Here is a 16,000-nt window from a genome sequence, read left to right on the forward strand (position 1 = left end):
GATGACAACACTGAAATTACTGGCGATACACAAAGCACAATCGGGTTACATGACAAGCCTATCGATTTTACATGAGTAGTCTCCATTATTGAAGAAGAAGAAAGGATTTCGCTATGCTCCTTGCACGGTAGTACTACTATGTTCAGTTTCTTGCTTGGTTCAATTCAGTAGCTGCTGACGATGAGGAGGCCGATGGCGGTGACGACGATGGTGGACGGTACCCCGAACCGGAGGTGGCTCCAGAAGGAGAGGTTGTAGCCGAAGAACTGCGCGCGCCTGGCCTGCTCGCACACGATCAGGTTCGCCGCCGACCCCAGCAGCGTCAGGTTCCCGGCCACCGTGCTCACGTAGGCCAGTATCAGCCACGCCTTCCTCTCCGACGCCGGCGAGATTGCGGCAGCCGACGCGGCCACCCTCGTCCCCAGCAGCAGAACTGAATCACCACCAAAGGTCAGATATGCTCTATTGTTCAGAAAACTGCAGTTTGCAGTTGCCAGGAGTACGTACGTGAACCAAAGTTGAGAAGCATTGTTAATGTTACCTGTTGGAACATTGGATGCGACGTTGGAGAGGATGAGGATGACGAGTCCGAGGAGCGCGACGCCTCTGGCGCTGTCGATCCGCGAGTAGGGCTCCACCAGCTCCCACATCGTGTTGGGTATGCCGGTCTTGTTGAACCCGTCCACCGTGATGAACATGCCGCAGAAGAAGATGAGCAGCGAGTAGGAAACCTTCTCGAGGCAGGCCTGTGCGTCGGTGAAATCGAGCGCGAGGAGGACGAGAGCGGCGGTGATGGCGGTCCAGGACATGTTGAGGCCCATGAGGAGGGCGATGAGCATGCCGAGGGTGATGAGGTACACGGCCGTCTTCCACACCAGCACCTTCCACCTCTTCTCCACGACCTCGGGCAGCTCCCCCTTGTCCTTGTCGCCGTTCTGGTTGGCGGCGGCCTCGTCGTCTGTGGGCGACGACGGCGGCGCGTCCTCGATGATGACGCTCCTCTGCTGGCTGGCGGTCCTGGTGAACTTCCTGGAGGAGGCGCCGTCGATGAGGACGGGGAGCGTGGAGACCTCCACCATCTCGTGCGACATGCTGGAGGAGCGGAGGGACCTGATGGAGAACTGCATGTCGGCGTCGGCGGCGTTGGCGTTGGAGTTGACGCTCCTGCTGCGCAGGTGGTCGCCGTTGACGCTGGCGCTCCGGATGATGGGCTCGCTGACGCAGTCGAAGTCGTCCGGGTTGATCGAGGAGACGTGCGACATCCTGGCGGGCGTGAAGCGGTGCGAGGTGACCTCGTCGTCGCCGACGACCTCGGGCCCCGTGGAGACAACGCCGCCGCGCTCCTGGTCGGCCGGCTCGACGTTGAGGTACCTCCAGAAGTAGCAGAGGAGGATGGCGGCGTTGGTGAGCACGCCGACGATCATGGCGGGGAAGACGCCGAGGAGGAACTGGCCGAAGGAGATGCCGCTCTCGACGGCGATGACGAGGTTCTGCGGGTTGCCGATGGGCGTGGCGGCGGAGCCGATGTTGGAGCTGGTGGCGAGCGCGAGGAGGAAGGGCTGGGGCGGGAGGTTGTTCTGGCGCGCGACCTTGAGGATGAACTCGGTGAGGACGACGCAGCAGGTGTCGTTGGTGAAGAGCGCGGAGGCGATGGCGGAGACGATGCAGACGCGGAAGAGCAGGTCCTTGGGGCCGCGGCTCTTCCACTGGAGCAGGTTGCCGAGGTACTTGAACATGTCGGCGCGCTCCAGGAAGATGGAGACGACCATGGTGCCGAAGAGGAGGCCGATGATGGGGAGGTCGATGGCCGCGTACGCGTCCTCGGGGGAGATGACCCGGAAGAGCACCATGAGCATGGCGCCCAGCAGGGAGCCGGCGGTGCGGCCGACGGGCATGAAGGGCACGCTGGGGAAGACGGCCAGCACCCAGAAGATGCCGAACGCCACGCATCCCAGCACCACCTTGGACGTGTGCGCCAGCACCATGTTCGAATTCTCTTCTCTTGTCTAGCCCACACAGAATTCTACTACGTACAAGCTACTCTGCTCTTGGAAGAAGATCAAGAACCTGGAGCAGCTAGGAGAGGGGAAAGAACAGTAAGAAATCCGCAGCAGGCCAAGTCAGACTAGGTTAATCGGAGGAGTGATCGATCGATCGGCAGCAGCGACAGCAATCTCTCCATGCACGCGCAGCTAAATTCCAAGAATATCCTGCAAAATCCGAGCAACAAAAGAAGAGTTTTAAATCCGGGAGCTAATGAAGGCAGGATCAATTAGCAGAAAAAAGGAAAGCAAAGATCCTTTTGTGGACGAAATGAGTTTGGTTTTGTTGGCCGGGAAACACAAAAACGGTCGGATTAGCGAAAACCGGGGACAGGCACAGCGCATATGGAATGCATATCAACAATCAAGCAAGCAGAAGCAGAGCACCACCGCGCCTACTCACGTTGTGTCCTGCAAACAATCCAAGCGAGACAAGATCAACAACCCTACACATCCAAACTAGTACGTACTGGAGTAGATCTCAAGCTCTGTTCTACACATGCTCGGGACCGAAATTCCAAATGGATTGGGGCCGGCACGGATCCGTCCGTGAGGTGGTGCCAAGAACACGCACGCAGGACTGGAGATCTTGCGTTCTAGATAGATTTGCTTGAGAGAGAAATCTAAGAAATTGAACTTTGGGTTGGGGACTGACTGATTGCTGACCTCGGACTGGAGTAGGGGCGTGGATGGATAGTCCACAGTGCAGTGCTCTCTGCTCTGGTCTGTTGTGGCGAGAGCGAGGAGGAGGAGGAGGAGGAGGAGGAGCGGTGGAGTGGAAAGGTGGAGGTGGTGTGTATGTTGGATCGAGTGGAGGCGAGAATAAAGCGAAGAGGGGCCAGCTATAAATAAAGGGGCGGCGGCCACCATGGGAGGGGAGGAGAGCGGCGGTCAGCTTTCGTGGATGAGGTGACCCCGGTCGGGTCCCACACGCCGACGACGGTGAGGGTCCTCCTAGGATCAACACTCTGTTATGTACACACCGGGTGGTGCCTCCATGTTTGAGTCACCAGCAGCCATGTGCCACGTGTTTCGGTACGACGTCACCGGTACATCCAAACATGAAAATATTTTCGTGTTTAAAAGTTGTAAAATTATACTCCCTCCGTCCGGAAAATACGTGTCGGAGAAATAGATGTATCTAGACGTATCTTAGTTCTAGATACATCCAATTTTATTCATTTCCATGACAAGTATTTTCGGACGAAGGGAGTATATACTAAAAGTGGATTAGTTTATCAGATTGTTCCTTCAACACTTTACAACTAAATTCAGTCCTTTTTATTTGCGGGTTACAACTAAATTTAGTCCGTTCCAAGGAAAAAGTGAAATATGTTTTCAATTATGTTTTTTTCTGCAAATTATATTAAACTCAGTCCGACTTTTGTTATATATTTGGTTCATTCCTTGAAAGTTGTTGGGTAGGTTGTTCATTTTGTCTCTGATAGGAAGTAAAAAAAAAACCCAAAATCTACTCGTATGAACAAAAAAAAAGGGTTTTGTCGGTTTCTTCAGGGTTGCATAAGAGGTTTGTTTATATAAGAAAATGAAGGAAATAAAGAAACTAAGACCACCCCTGACTCGACACGATTCATTTTGGCTCTTAGCGTGACAAAGCAAAGCTGACTACACGTGTGGCACGACGACCACCAAATCACATATTTATAGTGGTAATTTCATGATGAAGTTAGCCTTTTCAAAGCAAAAAAACCTCGGATGTATTGAAGCATTATATAAGAGCTATCGAGCCTAAGTTTGTCACGGTGGTGCCACGAGGGCAACACAAAAGAATCAACGAACGTGAACACATATAAACTTACTCTGACTTTTATTATTTGATTCCCTAAAAGTTGCACGATAGGGTTGTTCCTTTTGTGAATGCTAGAAAACGAAAACTACAAAACCTACCCTTATCACCACAAAAAAGAAGAAGTTTTGCCAATTACTTGGGTTGCACAAGAGGTTTTTGTTTTTGTGTGAAAATGAAGGAAATAAAGAAACTAAGACCACACCTGGCTCGACACGATTCATTTTGGCTTTTAGCATGACAAAGCAAAGTCGACAACGCGTGCGCCACGGTGATCACCAAATCACATATTTATAATGGTAATTTCAGGATGAAGTTAGCCTTTTTCAAAGTAAAACCTCAGACAATTTGAAGTACTTTTATTATATATACAAACTATCCAGACTAAGTTTACCGTGGTGGTACCACGAGGGCAACATGGAAGAATCAAAAGAACACAAAAGAGTCTAGGACGGTTCAGTAAAAAATGGGTAGTTGAATAACTCAACATATTTTGTGTTCTAGAATACATATAAGTTCACATATTTTTACTAAATAATAATAGTATCCATTATGATTTTATCTGTATTTTTGTGTAGTGATAGAATCATCTACCCAATCGTACCCCCCTATATATATATTTGAAAAACAGTCTGTAACCTTATTTGTTTCTTATGTTAGTTATTGTATCATTTCGGAAAATCTAAGCATGGCTTGAAGACCTGGCTCCGATGAGGTAGGGGCGAAGACGGCGGCGCGCCTTCGACTCGCTCCAGTGCTTGTAGTCGTCGCTATGTGGTTTAGGGACCTGGATTTATTTATTTTTACTTCAGGTGTTCTTTGTACTACCTTGACCGTCGATGAATAGATTGGAAGTTTTTTCGAAGAAAAAAAAAGAACTAAGCTGGCGTGAGGACTTGTTTGATCCAGACACTCCTGCTACACACATAAAGGGTTGCTCAAAAGGGTGGTCGTAGCAATTCCGCATGTCAATCGGGCTAACGCATGTGATTCGCCGGGCAGCCAGGTAGCCAGCCACGAAGGAGCCGTGATCCCTTGCCCTTGGATGGATTTGATCATTTAACATTTGCGCGTGGGACGTGCGTGCGTGGCGGGCCAGCTGATGGGCCTAGCGATTCCCTGATGGTGCCGTTTCTTCGCATCCAAGAAACTTCTTGAACTTGGGGAGCAGGGAAACGAGCGTATGTATGCGCTCACGAAAAAGACGCGAAAACGCGTCCGTTGCCCGCTGATTTGCCATCTCGACCGTCCGTTCTTGGCCCATCCAACCATGCCGAAACGAAAAGAAAAGAAAAGAAAAGGCATCCGTCTCTTGTTGTTGCGATAATAATCACAAGAGGTTTCAGTCATGGGTACTATTGGCTGCTCAGCGGTCACTGCAGTGCCAGTTCCAAAAGGAAAAAAAAAATGGAGATGAGATTGGGACGCTACAGTGTTCATTCCATGGGTTATGGGCTGCTCGAGAGCCCACCATTTCTTGTCTTGTCACGACATGTGCGGTGCGGTCCTTAGATCCACGCGCGCACACTGTACCAGCAGCACTGCCTCGGATGTGGTTTGATCCACATCCACGGAGTGCTGAGCTCAGATGTCATGAACTCGTCGTGCTAACCAATTGCCGACCAATGATTTACCTTTAAAAAATTGCCGACCAATGATGATCGAGTAATCTGTTGCTAATGCTAGCATCGGAGGAAAGTGCAGCTAAACGGACTACGAAGAGCACAAAGCTTGGCAGTGGGAGAGCTTTTGGCATGCGGGAAGTGATGTCCGGGCCCACTGCATGCGAGATTTGACAAAAGTGCCACCCAACGTGGGGAACTCTGGTTCCCACAAGATTTTCCAAAAATAAATAAACTTTTTGTGCCCACAAGCGCTTCCATGTGCAAGCCTTTCCTTTACCGCCCGTTTATACAAACGGTAGTACTCTCTCCGTTTCGTAATATAAGAGCGTTTTTTACACTAGCAGTTGCTAAAGACATTTTACACCTACAAGTTTACGTATTGTTGAAGAAGACTACAAATCACACCAATTACCCTGCAAAAAAAAAGATCACAACAATTAACCTGGGCATTTAAGTTTTTGTAACCATATTTTTCTTTTTTTTGCGGTAATTGTAACCATATTTATCGTCTTCAAGAGATCTTTCAAGAACACCTATTGGCATGTTGCTGGCATTTGAATTCCACTCCCTCCGCCCCCGTGTTTCTGAGTAATGAAACATTTTTCTTAACATTTTTGGAACCGGCAATGTGTTCATAGATATTTCTTTTTTGCAGGATGTGTTCATAGATGCTAAATGAAGGGTTTTAATGAGTTTCACTGTGGTTTCATAAATCCAGAAAGATTTGTGTTGCTTTGCACATGTTTATTATAGATTCAATGAGGTTTGCTCAAGCCCATTGAAATTTGTGAATCCATTTGTGTCTGTAAACCTTTTAAAGCACTTCGGCGAGAAATTTAGCCCAAAGAAACACAATTGAAATCTCTTTGGACCCAAGATCAGACTCATGAGAAATAAGGAACTTTTTGAAAGCATTATTTTTTTCTCATCGAGGTGGCGACTCCAGGCCAAGTTGCTTAGTCCGGGTTGAATTACAGTTGAAACCACGATGGCATTCGTGGATGTTATGCTAAGGGTCCCACCACCCAATAATAATGATTTAAACTAGGTCGGCAGTGGAAATTCTGGACAAATTATGTCTTATCAGAATACATTCTTACCATCTAAAAACAGTGTTCGATGAATAAAATTATCGTGGTGAGCTCCTTTTTAGCAGAAAAAGGGCAAACCAGCCACGTGTCGGCGTCTTCCTTGCCTAGTTGCAAGCAAAGAGATTCGTATTAGCTATTATTAGAAAGTTAAACGTTATTACAGTGTCGTGATTCTTTTTTGGTCTCGTGATATGATTCGTTTTCAAGTCATGTCGCAGCGATTTGCTCTGAATTATAGGAGAACAAGTAACAGCAGCAAGCACTCAGAGACAGAGCAAAAACACGCTTTTCTTTTCCTTTTTGCGGGGAGCAAAAATCCTCTGTTAAATAAATCTATCTCTGAGCTCTGATGAGCAATCGGGTGCGTGGGCATGACGGCACCGCACGTACGAGCTGGACAACCCACCAACAAATAACATCTCCCTTGCGGCCGTCGTGTGCGTGTGCACGCGTCTTCACGCCGGCCGGCCAGCCGCCGTCTGATCCCCTCCACGCAACCGTATCCAGCCGTCCGATTGCGAAGACACAAGGAAAAGAAGCTCGACTTTTGCACCCGTGCGTGCGTGTTCTGTGTTGTGTGTGGCAGGACAAGATCACGCTGGATCTTTGCTCGCCGTCGCTTTGCGCCGGAAAGGCCAACTGCTCGCCGTAAAAAGTGCTATCAGCTTCAGAGAACATGCCAAGCCGGAAGAAAAGTCGAACATATTATTTTGTCAATTTCTTTCGGGGATTGGCGTCTGCCTGTCAACCTGTCATGCTTCTGGGCAGGACAGGTGGCCGACGATATCCATTTCTTTAAAACGCCGCGGATTGAGCGCGAAACGGACAATGACCAACGTCTCGTGCTTCACACGAATTTTGATTGTTTATTTTCGCCGTGTGTTTTGGCTGGCTGGTTGGTTCCTGATGGTGCAAGATACAGCCACGTCGACGGTCGACCCTCCTGTTTTGCAGGGTCCGGCTCTCCTGCTGGGAACCCTACACGCTATATTGTGCAGGGCCAACCAATGAGTGACACATGGATAGATAGGACCCACTTCTTAAAATCATTTCCTTTTTCCTATCTCCTCTTCCCACGGACTCTATGAGAAGCCATTAGTGCCTTCATGAGAGAATTCCTCTTAGCTCTATGAGCACCAACCAGTCGTAGTGTCCATTGCGTATCGCCCTGGCCATGGCTGTCAACAACCGCGTCCATCGCAAAGTGCTAAATACTTTAGTAGAGCTATAGTGGCTGACATTAAAATGAAGAGCAATGACTCGCCATGCTGGAAGGCCATTATGAAGGTGAAATACCTTTATATGGCAGGAAGGAGAGTGATTATACAATCAGGGGACATTGCTAGGCTATGGATTGACCCCATTGGGGACAATATCCCTCTGGCTGAACAATTCCCTCGTTTATTCTCTATATGCAATTATCCTGAGTGCATAATTAATAAGTGCTTAAATGCTAATCCCTCCTCCTTCTTTAGAAGGAGACTGAATAATGAACTCAGTGAACAATGCATAACTGTGGGTAACTTGGCAAGAGAAGCCTGTGTATCAGAGGCCACTGATGTGATTAAATGGGGTCTGGGAGGGAAATCCTCATTCACCACTAAATCTGTGTACTCTTTCCTAGAAAGGAATATTGCTGGGTGCGACTACAGATGGATCTAGAGTGCCAGGATACCTCTAAAAATTCAAATCTTCTTGTGGCAATTGTTTCAGGATGTTGTCCTGACTAGAGATGTGATGAAACATCAAGGGTGGAAAGGAAACCCCAAATGTTCTTTCTGTGGTGGGCGAGAGACTGCACAACACTTGTTCTTCACTTGCCCGGTCGCTAGGGTGACCTGGAGGACAGTGGCATGCATATTTGGCACTGCTCTGTGCCCTGATAACATTTGGCAAGCCTATGTGTGGTGCTTTACATATTTCCCTGGTGGGGAGAAGTTTTATACAACGGGGATTGCTGCTGTGTGTTGGGCAATCTGGTCTTGTCGCAATAGAGCTACCTTCGAGTTCAAACCGCTTAAAAATCCTTTTGAATGTATTTTTTCTACCTGTGCTCTAATGTGCTACTGGGCAGGACTGCTGAAGCAAGATGACGCGGCTACCATGAGGGACGGGGCAAAGATGCTGAAGGAGAACGCGTCGATGATGATGAGAATCTGTGCGGCGAACCACGAAGAACCAGCCCGCTGATCTGCTGAAGATGCGAGTCCGTGGTTTAGCTAGATGTTGAGTTGCTTCCCCCCTGCGCATGCCTGATCTTTTGTTGCTCAGTTGTTGTGAGCCTTATAACTTTCATGTGTTCTTTTGGGGCGGTAGGCCCTGGATTCTAGCTACTGAGATTTGGTGTCGTTGGGTTTTCGCCCCACGGTGAGTAATCTCGATGGCGAGTGCTCACAATGGGTTTCCCGGCGATGCTTTGGACTCGCTTTCTCTTTTCTTCTTTCTTTGGACTGCTGTATTTCCGTTATGTTGCAGTAATGCAAAGGGGTAATGCCCGGTAAAAAAAAAGAATCCGGCCGGCCGGCCGGCCGGCTGCCATGTCACACTCATTCGCTTCCCGTTCAGGTCCAGCGACCTGCACGCCGGTGAAGAAGGCCTCCAAAGATCCAACCAGTTGCCCACGTCTAGCGCAACCTTGGCCGCGTACACCTCGGGCGAGGCCAGCGAGCGAGCCTGTGGTGGTTAGGTCGAATCCACAGGGAGGAGGACGCCTTGGGCGAAGCCAGCGAACGTCGATGGATGTGTCTCGAATAAAGAGGATGTCGGGATGGGAAGCACAGCGTGGCACCAGCGACGGCCGCGGCGGTGCGCGGGCTATCCATGGACTGGTACATGGCATCGTCCGTCCCTACCCAGGCGACGCACCTGTGTTACTTTTCGTCCACGGGAATCACGGGCAAGGGCAACGCCGACGGCTATATCTGCCGGCCATGGACACTGCCTGACGCGACATACGAGCTCACAGAGCTCATAGGGAATCCTCTCACAGAGGCACTAATGGCTGCTCAAAGAGTCCGTGGGAGAGAAGATAAGAAAAAGGAAATGATTTTAAGAAGTGGGCCTATCCAGACGCGTGTCACCCGTTGGTTGGCCCTGCACAATACACGGTGCAGTGTTCCCAGCAGGAGAGCCGGACCCGTTTTGCAGAGGAAGTATGTCTCGCATTCCTGTGGTTCGCCAGCGAAAGGAATCAAATTATTGACAATATACCAAAGAGTCAAAGACCCGTCTCATTCTAGATGGCTAGCTGATTATGTTTGTGCTCGTCATGCCATGTATTTTTTGCTGATTAGAGCATCTTCAACAGATGCGCTAAATAAGCCGCGCGCTAAATAAAACAGCAATATAGCGCGCGCGATCGAAAGTAGCGCTTCAGCAGCCGCGCTGTAATCCCGCGCGTGGTAAACAAGATTCAGCGCACTGGGAAAAACTGCATCACGCGCCTATATTTGGTACGCCGGCTCCAGTGTGCTGGGAAAACTGCAGCGCGCTAAATTTTGCAGCGCTTGAAAAAGCAACCACCCTCTCGCGAGCGCTAAAACGCTATTTCGGCGCTGCAATTTATTTTTAGCGCGGCACCCTACCGCGCGTCTGTTGAAGATGCTGTTATGTACCTACTTATTTTTTCTAGACAAGCCACGTAATTACTTTTTTAGATACAGCCACGTATTTAAATTTGCTCTTCGTGAGCAGGGTGGGTCAATTCTCGGGAGCACCTAGTTAACGAGCGCTCCTTCGGGAGCCTCGCAACGATCAGCGCCACTTGGCGCGCTCTCAGCCATTCCCCACGTGTCGCACTCTGGATGCTCCCTCCGGATTTTGTTTTTTTTTTTAATTTTTACGCACGCGTTTTTGGTTTTTTAAACGGTTTTTTCGACGTTTTGGTTTTTCGCCGGTTTTCCTTAGCTTTTCGACCAGGAAAAAAAATTCAAAATTTTTTTTACGCGAAGAAAACGCGTTTCCTTTTTTTTCCCCTTTCGCGAAAGTCACGGTTTTTTCCGCGAGAGGCACGGTTGTGCTTTAGCGAGAGTCACGGCCGTTCCTTTCGGAAACGAAAAAAACGCGTTTTCTATTTTTTTTTCTTTCGCGAGAGTCACGGTTTTGCTTCCGCGAGAGGCACGGTTGTGCTTTCGCGAGAGTCACGGTCGTGCCTCTCGGAAAGGGAAAAACAAAACTCGTTTTCTGTTTTTTTTCTTTCGCGAGAGTCACGATTTTGCTTCCGCAAGAGGCACGGTTGTGCTTTCGCGAGAGTCACGGCCGTGCCTCTCATAAAGGGAAAAAATACGCGTTTTCTGTTTTTTTTCTTTCGCGAGAGTCACGGTTTTGCTTCCGCAAGAGGCACGTTGTGCTTTCGCGAGAGTCACGGCCGTGCCTCTCATAAAGGGAAAAAAATACCGGTTTTCTGTTTTTTTTCTTTCGCGAGAGTCACGGTTTTGCTTCCGCGAGAGGCACGGTTGTGCTTTCGCGGGAGTCACGGCCGTGCTTCTCGGAAACGGAAAAACAAAACGCGTTTTATGTTTTTTTCTTTCTTTCGCGAGAGTCACGGTTTTGCTTCCGCGAGAGGCACGGTTGTGCTTTCGCGAGAGTCACGGCCGTGCCTCTTGGAAACGGAAAAAAACGTGTTTTCTGTTTTTTTTTCCTTCCACGAGAGTCACGGTTTTGATTCCACGAGAGGTACGAGTGCGATTTCGCGAGAGGCATGGGCGTGCCTCTTTCTGAAAGGGAAAAAACCGTGCTCCCGGTTTTGGTTTTTTCGCCCAGTTTTTTTCGTCCGGTTTTTTTCGTAAAAAAAAGTTCGTCAAAACCTATCAACATGGGATTTAGTTTTGAAGATCTCCACGCGAGGAATCCAATGGTGAAAACGGTTCGAGATTTGGACGCACGGTTTAAAAGATAAAACGTTTTGAATAAACAGATCTACGAAAAAAGGGAAAACTCCCAGGTTGCGACAAATGGCGCGCTGCATGTGCGCCACTTGTCGCGACCTGAGAAAGTGGAGTGTTATTTGCAACGAGTACTTCTTAATTAGTGATTTCGGTCAATTCTCAGGTTAGCATACATCCCCTCACGGGCCTATTTTGGGCTGGCCCAGGCCACGCCACAATCCTTCTAGGCCAGTCCACACCAGTCCAGTGGCTATCCACGTTCTTGTTGCCTCGCGGTGCTATATAACGCTCGGAGCGAGTATTAGCAGCGCATCGCTCGTCTTGCCGGACAATTATATCAGACCATATAACCACATCACATACAACCCCCGCAAAAAAAAAAAAAAATCAGATACAACGAAGGAAATGGGCGACGATCGGTGTCACCAAGACGGAAACTCGAGCAAAGCAAGCAGCGAAACAAAGAAACCAGAGGACGGCGCATGCAGGGAAACTTACGAAATGCCTGGTCGATCGACGACGCCTCACGCGGCCGGTGGCAGCTCGCTCCGGCACGGTGGCTCCTCGACCTCTTGGCCGGGCCGCCTTCCGTCCCAGCCCCAAAGATACACGAGAGATCGATCCCCGGCCTGGCTGGACTGCTTCTGCCAAGTCGGTGTGGTCGGGCGGCCGGGGGCGGCGGAGGATAGATCAAGCCGTGCAATGCGCGCGCGCGGGCGGGGAGCTCAGCGGCGCTCAGTTCAGCTCAGCTGCGTATATATGAGGGCGGGGGCGGCCGGGCCGGATGCTTTGGATGGTGAAGTGAATCAGACGCCTGCCAGCCGGGGAGGTATAAATAAGCGGGGCCGACGTGGGACTTTGAGACCAACCCAACCGTTGCGAAGCTAAGCTATGGCTACCTACATCGACGGAGCTGCGGGGTACGGCCACCGGCCTGTAATGGCGACGGCGACGGCGCAGCAAAAAAGGTGCCTGCATGCATATCCCTCCCTCCTAGCCAGTCTGAACCCGATCCCTTTCGATCCCCCCGGAAGACTGTTGCCTCGTCGCTCTCAATCTCCGTCCGCATCCACCCGTCATATCCATCCATCCGATCCGTCTTGTGTGAGAGAGAGAGAGACCCAGAGGCCAGACGGCCAGACATGTGTGTGTATGGTAAAGAAGTCCATGAGATCCATTAAGCCCTAAGCAGGCACACTTTACCTAACTGCATGATTACTTGTACTAACTGCATGTCTGGTGGAGACCGATCGATCGAGATGAAGCCTAGCCACTCGCTGACCGAGCAAATAAACGATCCTGATGGATGATGCGATGGATTAGATGCCTGATTGACAAACCGGGAGAGGAGAGGGCTACAGGTTGCATCACCAAAATCAATGCCGCCTTAACAAATGTACGTTTCCATATGCTTGAACGGACCAAGGGATGAATATAGCTTAGAAAGGCGGCATGCGTGCAAAGGATCCATCGATGCATATCATATCATATCCAGCAGGACGGGGCCGGACTCGCGCGACCGACTGATTGACGTGCGAATGACGTCGTACGGCGGGCGGAAGAAGAAGAGAGCCCCTGCGACGGCGATCCTCCAACCAAAACCGATCTCATCATCTGTCCGGTCCGGTCCTGATTGTTAGGCACATTATGCACATATAGGGCAGGCTTCGATGGTTAGCCTGTCAGTAATAAAAATAGTAAGGTTTTCGATCTCTAGTCATCTGTCTCATTAGACTTTCAGTGCCCACGAGAGAATCTTGCCAAATATGAGCTGACTACTCTCCTCCCGTCTACTTCGTTTGGGGCATGTTTGTTATGGTGGATCAAACAGAACACCATGATGATTGTTATGGTGGATCCGCTAGGAGAGGACCAAACTGTCGTGGGCGCGCTGGAGCGTCCCCTCCCGTCTACTTCGTTTGGGGCATGTTTGTGCCTTTGGGGGTCTACACTTGTCCTCTTTTAGATGGTTCTATTGTGTATGTATTAATTTCTCACTATCTGTTTATCGACATGGTATTATTCGGCGTAATTTTCTGCCAGTCTGATGTAGAGAAGGAACATTCGACAACTGCTCAAAAGGAAGAGGGAACCATCGCGCCATCATCGCGAACATTCGAAAACAAGGATTTTTGCCTAGGGCCCTACACCCCTCCATCTGCTTGAGTCCCAGGGAAGGGGCCGAACCACTACTGACTGTTAAGCGAGCCACTGCATGTGCCACACCGACAACAGCAGACAATGGCTGCCAGATTAGAGAGCTCGTCGATCAAGCCGCAACAACAACCTAGAGGCGATTCCACGATCAATTTACAACATCACGACAGCCGGAGCCCCGTATCAACCGCGAATGCAGAAGCATATTTGCGTGATCGCTCGGCCATGCCTTGACCCATCAAGCCCAAGTTGGGCCCACCACTCCCACCGCACGCCTCCATACCGCCGCAGGCCCACGGTGGCCTGCTCGTCTCTGGAGCTGACAGATCGGGCATTGCATATTTGCGTTTTCGTATATATATATATATGCTTGACCTACTGGCTATTACGGTTGGATTACAGTCTGAAGCTTGCTGTGTCCAAGCCCTAGATATTAGCCTATACATGTATAATGGCTCACTCATTCGTAGTCTTTGTAGAAATGTGTTTAGATTTCAATACTATTGCTAGCACTACCTAATTGCCCATGCGTTACAACCGACATGCATACTCAGTGGTTCAGTATCAATCATATCCGACATAAGTCATACACTCATCATATTCTAGATTTTGGTAAGATTTGAATAAGGGTAGGGAAAGACAAGAATTTTTTTGATTTAGGTGATTCGAATTTGGTATGGGTAGGAGAAGGCAAGGAAAGTTTTGATTTAGTTGAGATTTTAAGAAAATTTGATTTGATTGAGTGAATACGTGAGATGGATGAGGGGGGCGTGGGGACGGGGTGGAGATGAAGGCGCACGTACAACGACAAACTCCCCTTTAATAGTAGAGATGTTGTACAACTGGCCTAGGTCGTTGTTCCAAAGAAAGCATGTATATGAAGATGATTTGTAGCACACATATGTTCTGGGGCAGACATGCATGCGCATGATTGTGCACAGATTGAGGAAGTTGTATTGTGATTAGAGCTTAATTACAGTTTGCATGAAATTCACTAAGTTTCTACTATCATTTTTTATTACGTATTGACAAGTTTTGAAAACTTCACTAAGTTTCTACTATTAAAACTTGATAGAGGTAATCCTCAAAAAAAAACTTGATAGAGGTAATGGATGTTAATTCAGCAAGTTTCAAAAACTTAAACTTATATCTGAAACCCTAATCTCTAAACCTTAAGCCCTAAGCCCTAAAAGCAAATGAAACTCGGTAAATTTTGGTGAAACTTTGTAAAAACAATTAATATTACGACTATCAAATTTTAATATTTGATAGTTTGCAGCATTAAAAAAATATGTATTCAAATTGGTCTTGTTCGAAATCACTCGTTGCAATGAGCAGAAATATGCAAACGAACCTTAATTTGGACTTTTGATTTGAAATGTACAATAGATTTGAATTTGAAGACAATATAAAAACACATGGAAGGTGGGGTCGGTGAGGCATAGCATTGTCAAAAGTTGACATGCATGAATCTCAGTGCAGCAATTAAAGGGTAAGGGCATCTCCAACAGCAACCCGCAAAAAAGCTACCGCATCCGTCCGCGAACAAGGGGGACCAGTCCATGGACACGGATGCGGGAGGCAGCCATCCAACTCTAGCCGCATACATTTTCACAACAACTCAAACCAACCAGACGAAATTCATGCAAACCGGATGGTTTTCATTCAAGTTCGGATATAATTTACATAAAAAGGTCGATATTTCGACCATTTAACTAAAAACAAAAAACTAAACCTTATACCAGACGTGGTTGCCCTGCCTTGCTACATTGCCGTCTCCCTCGGTGCCGTCGTCGTCTCCAGCGGCGGAACGGCGCCGGAGGGCCGTGACAACCTTACCCGGCCGGTGGCTGCCTACCGCTTGCGGAGGAGCCACTCTGCCTCGTACTGCGTCGTGCGGAGGGCAGCCGCGGCCATTGCCGACGTGGCCTGTGGCGACCTTGTCGCGACCGACATTCAGGGGCAGTCGCTGAGCGACCACTGCTCGCTGATCTTGGCGAGCTCGTCGTCAAGCTGGCAGCGGAGCCTGGTGACCGTCTCCTCGGTGCTGACGGAGCGGTCGAGCGCCCAGGCGGCGGCGAGGTCGGGGTCGTTGTGGACCCACTCCGGCGCCACGTCCGTCTTGGTGAACTCGGACGACGACCGGCATTGAGCTGGTCGTACCTCGCCTGCCGCCGCGCCGCGCGCTCTGCCTCTGATACCACGGCCCGAGAGCCAGAGGCACTGCTGTAACCGCCGCCTCCGAGATAGTGGAGGATGCGGCCACGCGCTTTGCCGGTCGCGGGAGGCAGCACCTCCTTCACGCGCCGTTGGCGCCGTGGTGGCGATGAGGGGCCGTCGATTCGTGCGTAGCGGCTGTGTGGTTCCTCCTTCACGCGGCGGAGGCGCTGGG

The 16,000-nt window shown here is 49.5% G+C and overlaps 1 protein-coding gene across 3 annotated transcripts; it reads right to left on the reverse strand.

Moving 5' to 3' along the window:
* Positions 1-12,326, reverse strand: LOC109769885 (silicon efflux transporter LSI2). 3 transcript variants are annotated; one of them, XM_073497093.1, is made up of 3 exons: positions 11,950-12,326; positions 542-2,210; positions 1-433 (listed from the first exon to the last, which is right to left on the reverse strand). In XM_073497093.1, exons 2-3 carry the CDS (start codon positions 1,983-1,985, stop codon positions 165-167), a joined length of 1,713 nt encoding a protein of 570 aa, XP_073353194.1. In that variant the 5' UTR covers positions 1,986-2,210; positions 11,950-12,326; the 3' UTR covers positions 1-164. The 3 variants fall into 3 exon arrangements, with proteins under 3 accessions (XP_073353194.1, XP_073353195.1, XP_020184173.1); XM_073497094.1 differs by lacking the exon at positions 11,950-12,326 and adding an exon at positions 2,709-2,959; XM_020328584.4 differs by lacking the exon at positions 11,950-12,326 and adding an exon at positions 2,709-2,959 and having other exon boundaries at positions 542-2,453.
* Between the last annotated feature and the right edge of the window lie 3,674 nt (positions 12,327-16,000).

The sequence above is a fragment of the Aegilops tauschii genome, chromosome 4, assembly GCF_002575655.3.
Source record: "Aegilops tauschii subsp. strangulata cultivar AL8/78 chromosome 4, Aet v6.0, whole genome shotgun sequence".
In the NCBI taxonomy this organism is placed as follows: domain Eukaryota; kingdom Viridiplantae; phylum Streptophyta; class Magnoliopsida; order Poales; family Poaceae; genus Aegilops; species Aegilops tauschii.